Source organism: Stegastes partitus, unplaced genomic scaffold (assembly GCF_000690725.1).
Source record: "Stegastes partitus isolate 25-593 unplaced genomic scaffold, Stegastes_partitus-1.0.2 Scaffold2663, whole genome shotgun sequence".
Classification (NCBI taxonomy): Eukaryota; Metazoa; Chordata; class Actinopteri; family Pomacentridae; genus Stegastes; species Stegastes partitus.
In genome coordinates, this window is record NW_007580394.1 from 12,475 (window position 1) to 25,791 (window position 13,317).

Consider the following 13,317-nt stretch of genomic DNA (forward strand, 5'->3'; position numbering starts at 1 on the left):
GCTGGGATCCTGCTGACAGAAAATAAAAAAGAAACAAGGACCATCATAGATTCACTTCCACACTGAAAGGTGTCCTTGTAGAACAACCCTTGACTTGTAAATTAAATTAGCACATTTTAATATTAAAGAATTGAATTTCCCATTGGTAATAAACTATGGTGAACATGTGTTTCAAGCATTATAGAAAAAAAATCAAAATTATGCTACTCTTGTTTGTAACTTATCACCTCTTACTACAGTTGTAATCCTCATTATTAATAATACACACTGAAAGATAATTAGTTTAAAGTTTTTAAAAGAAGAATGTCAGTGTAAAGAAATGAATAACACTGGCACAATAAAAATCTGTAACAACAGTTGTTTTTTTATTGGAATGGATCACAGACACAAGACAGCCCTGCTCGATTCTAGTTTAGAAAAAACGCAAATGCGACAAACTTGCAAAACCGATTCACCTTCATGTCCTCTGCATATTAAAAAAAACAGTATTTGCAGTAATGCCAGTTCAAGCTTTTAGACAATATAAATGAAATCTGTGACGTATCAAACTCATCCACCAGGTGTAATTTTAACTTTGCATGCAAAATGTTTTTAAAATTTAGCTGTGTGGACATGACAAGTTAAAATCAAAAACATACAAATCCAGGACAATTCTTTCCATTAATTTAATATTTATTTCAAGTTTATCTAATGATAACTTCAATGACAGCAAACTGTCAGGTGAAAAAAGAAATCTCAAGATGACAAACTTAGCAGGTAATAAAACAAAAAGCCACAATACCTGAAAAGTAGTGGAGACCCAACACCACTGTAGTATATAACAAACTGTCAGCATTTACAATAAATAAACATCTTACATTCAATCTTGCCCTCTCTCTTTACACTTAAATACATTATGTACATGGATCACCCATGTCGTCTTGTTCTTTCTCAAAAATTGCACATTATCTTACAGAATTCCTTCAACTCACATTCAGACAAATGCATTCAACAACTGGCATTCATCTGCAAATTCATTATTCTTGTCATTTTACACTCAAGTCAAAGTCATTCGTCTTTACATACTCAGGAGAGGCCTCAGTAGCTTCACGAAGCCAGCACAGCTTCAGTGTCTTAAAGAAGTTTAAGGCAAGTAAAGCAAAACCAGAAGCAAAGATCTGAACTGAGAAAACAAAGAAAAAAAAAATCCAACCTGAAACTCTTTAGCAATGTTATAAGTCAGACAAATGCAGGTGATGTACTTTGCATTTCTGGGACCACTTTGGTGGCATTTTTTTTTTTTGGTGCATTTTTATCATTCTGTCTAGAACAGGGCGACAAGAGGATATTTGCAATAGTGTTTAACAGCAGAAGATATTTAGAAGCCCGAGGACTCCTTCTTATAGTTGTTTTATACCAGTTTTTAAGAATCAGACAGGGAGAAATCCATTATTGGTGTGTTTTTGTTTGCTTATAGTCCTTCTGGAAAATGTAAAAAAAAAAAAAAATCAATAACTGAAGTATGAGTTGATAAGGTCAGTTGAAAAAAGGTATACCATGTCAAAAACATCACAAAAATAGCTCCTGGAATGCAATGAACACCACAATTTGACAAAACAGTATTAGGGGAGGGTGGATTATTCCTTTCAAACCTCCTGGCTTATCAGCTTGGACAGTCCAGCTCCTCAGTGCCCATGAACTCTCCTAACATGTGGTCATGTTGACCATAGACAGGCTCTAAATATGGACGTCCCTCCTTGTACAGCATTTGCCTTGACCTTTCTAGGTGCCTCTGCTCAAACTCATCCGGTTCCATACGAGGCGCTTGGATGGTGGCTTTCTGAGCCATGGGGGACAGAGGCACCGGGACAAAGCCATGGTAGACAACCATCGGCGGGGTCAGGACCTCCATAGGGGACGGCTGATGAACAGTGCCCTCCGGTGGCTGGACTGGCAGCTGCACATAGCTTCCTGTTTCAGGATCAAAGAATGTTTTTGTCTTGACTTGTATGGGCATATCTACAAAGAAGTACTGCCCAGAGTCTGGATCCTGCAGGAGTTTGCGTTGGGTCATAGGGAAGGACTGCGTAACAATGGTGTGCTCAATACTAGACTGGCGAGAAAGCTGGCTGGTGAGGCTTGACTGGCGAGACAGAGGTGATGGATGAGGTGCGTCGGTGCTGTATGCATCAATACTGTGACTCCTCCTTAGCGGGTTGTCTCTGCTCGCCTTGTCTCTGGCTCTGCCTCTCTGCTGAAGCTCGTCCATGATGGATTTCTCAATGCGCTGGGTCCTGGGGTCGAGCTTCTCGCTGACTGAAGTATCAGCACTGAGCCTGCGCTCTACTTTATCTCCGAGGTACCTATCAATGCTTTGTGACCGTTGGAAGGGCCGGTCCGACATGGGTCTCTCGGTGATGCTAGCTTTGTACACAGGTACGTTGCTGATGATCCTGTCGCTGCTGTAGTGTCTTTGCTCTGGTTTGTCTCGGGTGTGTCTGTCACTGCTACGTCCCGTCCTTTCTGAGGCCACACTGGATGGTGCTTCTCTGCTTTCAACTGAATCGTGACTCTGCCTCCGAGTCTTGTGGCTCATTTCCATTCGGTTGTCGTGGTGGTTTTCATTGTTGCTTGGTAGTGGCTCATGCTGGTCGCTATTTTTTCTATGGTGGCTTTCATTGTGACGATGACCATCTTCAGTTTTTTCTCTGTGTTTTTTCTCGCTGCTCCTGCCAGTTTTACTACTGCTGCTGCTTCTGTGCTCCGATTTATCACTCTTGTGTCTATCAGTTCTGTGTTTGCTGCTGCTTTGAGAAGACTTGTGCGTTGACTTCTGGGCCTCCTCCTTCTTCATCCTTCTCGTTGCCAACTTAATGGCTTTTAGAACTGCCTTTTCAGATTTGGGTAACACCGCTGGAGGCTTGGGCAGACCTGTTTGACTGTCATTACCACTGCAGGTGGAGCCCGAGCGTTCGCTGGGTAACTTTGTCACTTCACGTTCCACCTGCCCTCCAGCGTTCATTGTCATCTCATCAGCTGTGTCACCTGTGCTGGTTGGTAAGCTCTCCAAGCCTTCAGATGACGGACTAACCCCAGAAAATCTGTCTTCCTCCTGTGGGACAGTGAGGAAACATCCAGCTTGAAGTGTCTTTAGGTTTTCATTTTGGAGATTTGAAGGTGAGAGCAGCAGGGGCGATGACTGGTTTGATAAGATCTCTTTAGGTTTAAAGATTTCTCCTGGAATTAAGGTACTACTACTGGTAGGAGTTTCATTCACCAGTGGGAGCTCTGGAGTTTCTTTTACTTGACGTGCCTCCTCCTCTCCCCTCTCTGAACCACTAAGACTGCCTCTTGGTGACCAGGGTTGCACTGTCTTTTTCAACTTATTACTAAAGGTGTTGTCTTTGACTTTAAACAAGGCAGGGATCCCCAGAGTCGGTGAGAAAGTATTAGAGGGCGACATTGCTGCTGAAACATTTTCATCATGAGGTAAACTTGGATCTGTGGTGGTATCTTCACTTTCTTTGATGACCTCTTTCAGTACTTCGGCCTCTTTTTGCGGAGATTTTATCGGCCGCTTTGCAACCTCTGGCTCACTCTCATGATCACTTAAAGAATAATACTCCGCTTCTGCTCTGTCTGAATCCTGTTGTGTATTTCGTGAAACATTCTGCACTGCTTCGTCAACCTCCTCCACCTCTGCAAGCAAGTTCTCCAGTGAGTGGTAAACATTTGACTCGGACTCAGTATTTCTGTGCAGTGCACTCTCTACGGAGAAGTAGGAAGATTTTGAGGACAAGCTGGCTTGGTCTGGTGGGCTCTGGTTGATGTTTACGCCATTTACCAGCAGCAAGGGGGATATTATGTTTCTGGGGGTTTCACTGAGAGCATCTGCCTCCACATTTACATCCTCATTAGCTCTTTCTGTTTTGTCAGGTTCTTCTTCTGCTGCTAGACTTTTAGTTACATTGTCGTCTGGCGTGATAAGATGGTCTGGTTTTAAAGGGGCCTTTCGCTTTATCTTGTATGTTTCCTTTGCCTTGGCACTGCTAGTTTCAGATGTGGCCTCCCTTGTGGGGCTATTTATCTGCATGTTGCTTGACTTATTTTCATTTTCTTTGAACTCTGGTGATAAGCACAATGTATTTTGAGATGGCTTGTAGCTTGAAGTTGAAATGGATTCATTTGGTACTGCATCGGTTACAGTGAATGACTTTGAATTTGTGACCTTAACCTCTTCCCACCTGTCTTTGTCAGAAGTGATTTCACTCTGATGGGGCAAAGCTTTTTCACTAACTGCTTCGTGTATTTCTGAATCCGTCCTCACCTCATCAATGCCTACATCATAATTTTCATATTTATTAAAGTCATTTTCATCGACTACATCTTTCTCCATGGTGACGCTTCCATCTCTTCTACTTCCTCCTTTTCTGCTCCTCGGGGGAACAGGGGGAGCATTCAACTTTTTGCCTTCAGTTTGATTCATCAGGTACTCTTCGCTATCTTCAGACACCTGTCTGGCTATTTGTCTCAAATTGACATCTGAATTACCACCAGGACTGTCAGTTAATTTATCATTCACATATTTAGCTTTGGTTTTGAGGAGTGTGTTCAGCTCATTGCTAGTCTTGTCCATGCCAGGTAGTGCTATCCAACCACCTGATCTATGGGTCTCCCCGGATCTGGGTTCAGTTTGTGACAAAATCTGCCTGAGGTGATTGTGGTCTCTCAGATCACCAAGTCTCTCTTTTACATCTTTAAGTGCAAAAGTGTTGTCGTTGTGTTTTTCCCTGACTTCTGTCATAGAATCTTTCCTCGCTTTTTGACGTTGCTGCAGTCTTGCTGCATAACTTTCATCACTAACGTTCTCATCAGACACAGGACTTTCATCCTGCTCTGTGGTTTTACTCTTTCTCCTCTGCCTCTCTGAGATGATCTCTTCAAGTGCCATTTTGGCTTTGTCATAATTGTCATTGATAACTGCTTTATTAACTATGACATTACTGTCTAACTTTGCGAAGGCCTCCTGCTTGCTCTGCTCCTTCTCTTTCTTTGAGAACATTTCTCTCTTGGCCGATGTGTTCCCTCTCATCGACAGCATGCCTCTCTTTATATTCCGAAGCTCCCTTGAGATCAAATCATTCTTAGCCTTTGTCTCCTCATCTATGTTAACAACCCCTTGTTTGTTCTTCTCAAGGATACGATCGCCAAGCCTCGCTCTCTCCAGCTCTTTCAAAGCCTGCAAATCATTAATTATATGTTCACTATCTCTTGCTTCTCTTTGTGACATCATCTCATCATCTGTTTCCATTCTTGTGTTCACGTTCGGGTTGCCTTCCTCATAATCCTCGACTTGTTCATCATCTGTCACTGCATATCTCTGATATTTGATATAATTGTTCTGTCTGGCTGAGAATATATGCTTGTGCTTGTCTTGTTTCTGGACAGACTCGTCTTCTTTTGGTGGTAAATCTAGTTTTGTATCACCCGAATCACCGTTAGAGACTTTGTCAACATTAAGTGTTTGTTGTTTGTCAAGAGCAAATTGAATGTCAGATTTAGCAAAATTTCTCTTTGGTACTGGTGGAGGATCTTTCTTGACGTTACTGTTTTTACCAACCAGTGTTGCACCAGTTGCGTCATTTCGATTTTGAGATAAAGCGTTGTTTTCTTGAACTGAACTCTCCCTCTTACTGCTGAACGTTTCTTTCAAAACTTTCTCGTCTATTTCTTTCTGCCTCAGTTCGTCTGTGTCTGACATGGCCTTATTGATGCTATCTGAATGAGTTGCTGATAGAGCTTTATTTTTGGCTGCATTAATCGCTTCCCTTGCTGCTCTGATCACATCCTTTGTGCTCATGGCTTGGCCACCAGCATCTTTTTCCTTTTGCTGCACTCCAAAGTCTTTTTCCTTTGCATCTTTCACTGGCCGTTTTGTTTTCTCTGGTACATTCGGGGGTCTTTTAACTCCTGATGACAGCCCCTCTTTCTCAAGTGTGTGAGGTGAAATTATGGGTGAATAATCTTTGATGACATTTAAAGTATTTGGTGAAAGCTCTGTGTTCGTTGGCAGTGCTTTTGGAGAAAGTCCTTTGTTTAACATGAGCGGTGAAACTTCACTTGTCTCAGTTTGTGGATCTGCGTGAGCCGGAGTGTTGCTGCTCAGAGGGATTTGAAGATATTTCATATCGCCGTCAACAGGGCTTGCTTTCTTGTACAGATTCAGAGAGGGGTAGTTTTGCTTTTTAGCAGGGTTCTTGTTCTTTTTTGAGTGTATATTAGGAGAGATGGTCGTCTCATCTCCAACGCTGCTATTACCTGCAGCCTCCTTTTTGGTTTGCAGTAAATTTGACAACAAATAATCATCTGACAGAGGCCCGTCAGAGTCGTGTTTTGTAACACCAGCAGCTGGAGATCCAATAGGTTCAACAATAGGACTGCAAACTGCCAGCCCATCTCTCAAAATGGCAGGTGTGCTTAAGCCAGATGCATTGCCCTCAGAACCAGCTTGTGAATGTTTCACTTGATCCGATAGTGGAGACTGTGCTCCACCTTCAGGCAACTCTAGAGTTTTGAATTTAGGTGGGCTGTAGCGACTCTTCACCCTTTTCCTGTTGTCTTTGAGGTTGAAGAGGATGCTGGAGGCGAGTGATTTGTAGCTCTCCCGCTTGACTGGAGGTTCAGGGGTCACCTTGGCTTCAGATTGTGGTCTAAGAGGAAGGTCTAGGGCAGAGGGCGAGAAGACTGCTTGGAGGATTTCTGATGTTTCTGTTGGTTGTCTGGAGGGTATGAGGGGAGTCATCAGCTGGCAGATGCTGAATGGAGTAGAGGCCAACGAGCTGACTTCTTCCACTGCTTTCACTTCCACAGATTTAGCTTCCTTTTTGACCAGCAAGAGGCTTTCATCTAATGCTTTTGAAAAATTGTCTTGAGGTTGCATCCCAGCTTGATTGACTGGAATTGCACTTTTTGCCCTGGACCTGTTGCGCCTCCAGGGGGCAGCATGCCCTTCCCCTCCATCTGATGAGCACCTCTTCCCAGCCGGAGTGGCTGAGGGCTTTGGCAGGACCTTTGGTGGAGGAGGGGGAGGGATGGGTTTGGAAGCAGTCGGGGGAGAAGGCTCAACTGCTTCTTTTTGACATGACTGTACCTCCTCTGTATGCAGAGTCTCTTTTCTATGTGCCTCAGTGAGCTCCTTGTAAAATGGCAAGTCATACCATTTGGGGATGTTATCTGTAGGGAGAATAGAAGTGGCTGTGTCCCCCTGGCCAAAGGGGAACCGGTTAAAATCTGTCCATGTTTGAAAAGGACTAAACTCACTGTGGAGGAAAAAGTTTTTGATGTTCAGTTTTCTTAGTTTGACAGTGGATTTCCCATTTTTAGTCTTTGTGGATTTTCCTGAGGGAAGGCCAACATCTTTGCTGGTTTTGTTGGATGAACCATCACCAGACTGATGTCGATGATGGTTCTTGTAATGTCTGTCTGTGAGGCCGCTGTGATATTCTGAGAATTCTGATAGCTCTCTTTGGATGCTGCGAAGTGCAGACTTATCCCACGATTCTCCGTTAGAGTCCGCTGTGCCTCCATTTCTGATTAACATCCCCTCACAGCTTTCCTCTGTGGCGCTTAGTGCCTTGAGGAAGGAGGACATCTGGGATATATTCTTCTGCTGCTGCTGCTTCCATGGCTGGGCGTCGTTTTTGTCACTTTTGTTTTGCCCTTGTTTTTTAGATTCTTTATGATGACTCTTTTTAAGTGGCTCTCCCACCAAAGGTTTGTGGCAGCTGAAAGGTGAGTATCCATACAAGAAATCGTCGTTGTAAACTGCGTCGTCTCCAACGCAGAGACTTCGAAAGGCTCGATCAGTGAGAGTGCTGACCTCCCGATCAGTCTCATCCATGAACATGTCAGTGAAGCCATTGGGGAAGCGATGGTGGAGCATGCTCCCCACCCGATGGCTCATGTGTCGCTTTTCCACACAGCTCATGATGTCAACAAGACAGTGTCTTTCTTCCTTGTCATCACCAGTCTTGCCTCCTTTGTAGCGGCTGCAGCTCCGTAGATCCTTCAGTTCTCTTCCGGCTCAGGCGGACATCAGGGAAGAGGTCGAGTATGTAAATTTCCTAAAAACAAGCAAAGTAAACCAGTGTCAGAGTTGACATGTTCCTCGTGCATTTCAGCGTTTGTTCAAGTCAAAAATTAATTTGATTGTTGTTTACTATAAATGGTTTTGAACTGTGTGGTTGCACTGATGACCTTTATGTATACGACATGTGCCGTGCTGTCACTATGCAGTAGGCAGTAGACAAACACTTCATACCATGCGCTTGGCTATTTTAAGCAGCCTATGATGCCTGAATCTGTGAGCACTAAGCACAGTGTTGGTGGCCATGAGAACAACTTCTGCTCCATTTGCAGGAAAGACACTCGAAAATATGATCATTTGTGCATTTTAAAGGAAATAACAACACTCCACTTGGCACCCTTCACAAACAGTCGTTTTCTTTTTTAAAACAAAAAACGAACAAATTTGTTTAATATGCGTACAATTTGCAAAGCTGCTGAACAACATTCTCACCAGAACGTTTACAGCAGGAAATGCAAGCACATCATCACATTAGTCAGAGAGCCCCTCAACAGCAGCAGCTGCTCTACTGTAGCTTACTTTAGCTATCTGGGTGAGGTCTTAGAATAGCTCATTAACCCATTTATATGGGCTGACCTGGGAGCAAAGCCACCGACAAATAACTCAAGTCTTCAACTATCCACACAACCATCACTGGCCTTATAAGAAGAAGAGATTGACTGAGACAAATTTAAACAAAGATGTTTTATGTATCAATAATACTTTGATTGTAGGCGTATGTGCATTTAAATGGAGTAATTAGAAAGGAATATTAGATCGCGGGTAAGGGATGATTTAACAAACGGTGGGTACGTTTACGAGACACAATTAGAGCAATTCTTATTATCATAGTGAGTCTTTTTTTAAAAAAAATTTATTAGAACCTAACAGGTAAACTAGGTAGAACCGAGTGACTTTACTGTATGTTAAGTCTATTTTACAGAATGCTTTGGCTTTCTAAGACACTTTGGTTGCCAACAGTATTCCAGCTCTCATAACCAGAGATCAGTTAGCAACCACGGTACTTTCCCCAGCATCTGCTTGTGTATTTATACCTAAGGAATGAGGCAGCCCAGTTCACCATACTGTATAAAGGCGTACCCATTGGAGTATGTATTTATATTTTCGTCATGTAATTATCAGAGTCTAAGACAATGCCTGTATGAGTGTGAAATTATTTTATCTTAAGAAAACACAGACATACACAGTGGCTATTCTCTGTCTTTTTCGACACTATTATTTAGTCCAAAACTTTGTAAAACTTAACGTAAAAATCATACATTCTATCTTCTGGTGCTTTCATGCCTTTGTGAACATTCATAAAACCACAGTGCTCCCCTCACCTTGGTGATGAGTCTTTCATGCTGAGTGCAAGGATCCAACACCGACTCCGGTATCAAACACAATCCTTCATGTCCAACAATCCAGTGCGGTACCACCTGCTGAGAATATATTCTAGTTAGCGGGTATAAATCACGTTAAGAAAAACTTTTTTTTCTATCAAAGTCCAAGAAACAAAGAAAACTCACCAAAGTGAGTCAAGCCCTCAGATCCATGTTCAAATGCACTGGTGTGGCCGGGCTCCTGACAGCGAGCTCAAAAGATACCAAAATAGACGCACAAGTCGGTGTGGCCAAACTGAGCAGCAGCACAGGACCCGGCGAGCTAGCTCACATTGGAATAACCAGCAGGTGTCGAGTGGCAGGGCAAGACAGAGCAGCAGGATGAAATGGACACTGTCATTGGTTATTTTTGTAACTAAGCAGCGACGGCTGATAGGCTCCCACATGGACCTTCTCTTTACTGTTTGGCACCTTTGAAAACATGACAGGGGCCTTCGTGCCACTGGGGGAAAAAAGGCATTGATCAGCTAAGCTCTGGACAACAGAGAGGGGGTGAGGAGCTCTTACTTGTTACACCACTGGGTAACATTTAGCAGCTGACTCATTTTGCCCCTGTCACCCAGAGAAACAGGCTTTCTGATATACCTCATTGCATCATACAACTCCAAATAAGAGTCCCTGGAGTGGAGACTGGTGGCAGGAGGCAGACGTCTGCTGACTGATATGACCACGATGGGGCCGGGCCAACTCTTGTTGTTCAACCTCTGTTTACAAGGAGTCCGATTTTTTTTTACGACTGATGCAGCTGTTGTTGCTGTGAGATTATGCCGAAATGGAGGGAGGGCATTTTGTTGACTTGTTACCCTTTGTGAACCAGAGGATGTCAGTGGATGAGGTCGCATTTAAAGTTTGACCCGGCGCGTTCCTGTGCAAGTGTTTCAGAAATACTGTGGCTCAACTTCGTACAGCTCTCCACCTGTATATTATCAGTAAATGTTAAGACGTGCTGCTATTCTGCTGTCTTTCTATATCGATTTTGCTAGAAAAGATTTTTTTAAAAGTCTATCCACCAGCGGCATTACAATCATCTGTTTTAACAGCGTATCAGCCAGAAAAAGAGTTGTGAGAGTAACCACGGTTTCTGTGTGAGCTCCTCTCTTCCTGTGGCCTCAGCATCCACAGTGCCGTCCTCCGTCAAGGTGCCATTTTTAAGCCAGTCTATTTTTGTCATGCTTTTCATAAGGTAGCAGCCTGCCTCTCTGCTGACTGCACCTTTCACACTAATCATTCAAACCTTGCACATGTTGGTTGACTAGCTTCACACTTTATGCAGGAATGGTCGTCACATCGGAGGCATCTGTACTGAACACACAAATACTGTAGACTTGCACAACGTCTCAGTCAGAGTGCATACGTCAGATTAAAAAGTCAGGACATGTAGTGGATATAAACGCTAAAGCAATGTGATGATTGCACCTGCAGATCTTGTATAATGTGGTGTGTTCATTTTAATAGTAGGAAGTGTCTGCATTTGTGTGAGGAGATAGACTGACTTGTTTGGGGATATCATAATGTCATGTTGGTAAAAATTTTGCACCTAAGAGCGTTTCCCGATTAACAGTGTGCACTTATGTCAAGCCCAGAACAGTCCGTACATGGAGCTTGTTCCCCTTTAACACCAAACCTTTCTCTGTTTGCATCCAAGCCTCCAAGAGCAAAATAGAGTCAGTGACAGCTACTCAGAGTTAAACCTGTGTCTTCTAGCCAAAAAGCTAATACATGCTAGAATGAATGGAAATGTAAAACGATATCTAAGCATTGCAAACATATTTTTATTTGTGTACAGTGGGCAGTAACGATTAATATCCTGGTAGAAGTCTACTATTTTTGGAATTGGATGGGTGACATTTTGACTTGATGTGTTAATGGAGAGAAGTTGTGCCGGCCCGCTGATTGGAAGCTCGGTGCAGGTGGCTCGCCTCTACCGAAAGTTCTTTTATGTATGTGCTGTGTCTTCTTAGGGAGCAGGCTAGGAACTGAAAAGTCTATTTATAATGACCAGAGTTTGTCCAAAGTTTGGAAGGCTTCAATGTGGGGACTTTGCTGCTAACCAGTATGGGTCGATACATGTGCGGGCATAAACGGTTTACTGTACGCAAGATCTGTCTGGAGACAAACGCTATGAGTGCACCAAGTTCACTGCTATTTTCAGCACACAGAACACTGGATGAAGCTAAAATAAAAGCCTCCTAATTCATAATGAACTGGAGCTGCGTATTGAAAATTGCATCGTTATAGCATCACTTCACGAAGCTAGTGCTGTCACAATCTCCATGTAGTGCGGACTTTACCAAAATTCCACAAAAGATCTGCTAAAGAAAAAGTAAATTATTGTAACTACTGTTAACTTAACTACTGTTATGCATTAGGAGCTGAGCATATCAAGACAAACAGCAGCTAACTTGCCAGTGCCATTAAAAAAGACGATGGTGGCAACAACAGGACATAATCAAAAGAGTGCTCATCAAACCCCACATGGCAGGAAGTCATTCAGACATGGAAACGTTGTGTGGAAGTTTAAGTCAACATAAGTCACAACCTGCCTGTATGACTTCTCAACTAAGTTACATTTTCCACCTTAGCCAGGCTGAATAACGTTTAGCAATCTTTCCCAAATGGGGATGAACAGAAATTCCCTCACTGTAGCAGCCAAGTTGATTTAAGACAAGTAAGTGTTTTTTTTTAATGCACAAAACCAAAGAGGAACCTTTAGAGAACTGCAGATCAGTCCCAGAACGATAGTCTGGGACAAATTCTGAATTTAGGCAAGCAAGTAAGGGGACGCAGTGGTTCTGCTGTCAAATGGAAAAGCAGGATATGTAGCTCTGAAATTTACAAACAGATGTTTGTGAGTGGACTGTGTATCAGAATTCAGACAGAAATATAAGCCGTATATTCAGCTGTATTTTGGCAGAAACGTGACTGCTATGGCCAAGTAATAATATAAAGAAGTTTGCAATGTGCATTATACTTGCAAGAAAACAATGTTTTTAACTGAAAAAAAATGTGCATGCAAGAGAGGTAAATACATTTAGCAACCCAACAGACACTTTCCATTGGATGGGCTTATTTCCCATGACCCCATGTGAACAGGGGAGGAACAGGTTAAAGTGATACTAAGAGAACGACAAAAAGTTGGAGAGCAGACAACTAAGGATGGATTCCAGCCCACCCAGAGTCAGAGCTTCAGCTTTTGTTTGTGCCATTATGACTGACACCCACATGTGTTCTGGCTGGCTGCTGAAGTCACAGGGAGGCAGCGAGCAGACCGGCTCACGCTCCTTCATGCCCGCTGAACTGGGGCAGGAAGGCAGGCAGAGGGGGTAACTGGCCTTCAGGGTTGTCAGGATAGTAAAACCAGGTATGGGAGCTGTTGGACAGCTGAGACTGATCATACACGGAAGAAGGGCAGCGAGGGTAAAAGGCAACAAGGAAGACTGGTAGCATTAGCAGCTACACCTGTGTTTTTATTATAGAAGGAAGTCAGGTTATGGAGGTCACTCATGTGGATGTCATCCTGTAATATTATAAATACACACTGGGCCTATGATGATACACGTTGAACTAAATGCTCTGTTATGATGGTGAGAGAACTCTACAGTTCACAAGGCAGCAAAAACACCCAACAACGGTGGGTTGTTTCCTGTGCATTGTGAAATGAAAGCGTAAAGTAGGTCACCGTGGGCACAAAACTGTGCAAATGAGCACATCTGAAAGACTAACAGAGATGGAACTTGCTTTGATCTGCTGAGAAGAATCTATTTTTCTATTCGCAGACGAGACTGCAGCTCCAACTTAATATAACTTTAT

General features: G+C 43.1%; 1 protein-coding gene across 2 annotated transcripts; it reads right to left on the bottom strand.

Moving 5' to 3' along the window:
• Nucleotides 1–343: 343 nt before the first annotated feature.
• On the bottom strand, nt 344–9,794 carry LOC103375550 (uncharacterized). Of its 2 annotated transcripts, none has more exons than XM_008305860.1 (3): nt 9,634–9,794; nt 9,448–9,543; nt 344–8,102 (listed from the first exon to the last, which is right to left on the bottom strand). In XM_008305860.1, the coding sequence occupies exon 3, from the start codon at nt 7,964–7,966 to the stop codon at nt 1,643–1,645; it is 6,324 nt and encodes a 2,107-aa protein (XP_008304082.1). In that variant the 5' UTR covers nt 7,967–8,102; nt 9,448–9,543; nt 9,634–9,794; the 3' UTR covers nt 344–1,642. The 2 variants fall into 2 exon arrangements, with proteins under 2 accessions (XP_008304082.1, XP_008304081.1); XM_008305859.1 differs by having other exon boundaries at nt 9,448–9,546.
• Nucleotides 9,795–13,317: the final 3,523 nt, after the last annotated feature.

Coding starts and splice junctions, on each gene's coding strand:
- LOC103375550 (XM_008305860.1), bottom strand. CDS start 7,966: ATGAGCTGTGTGGAAAAGCGACACATGAGCCATCGGGTGGGGAGCATG.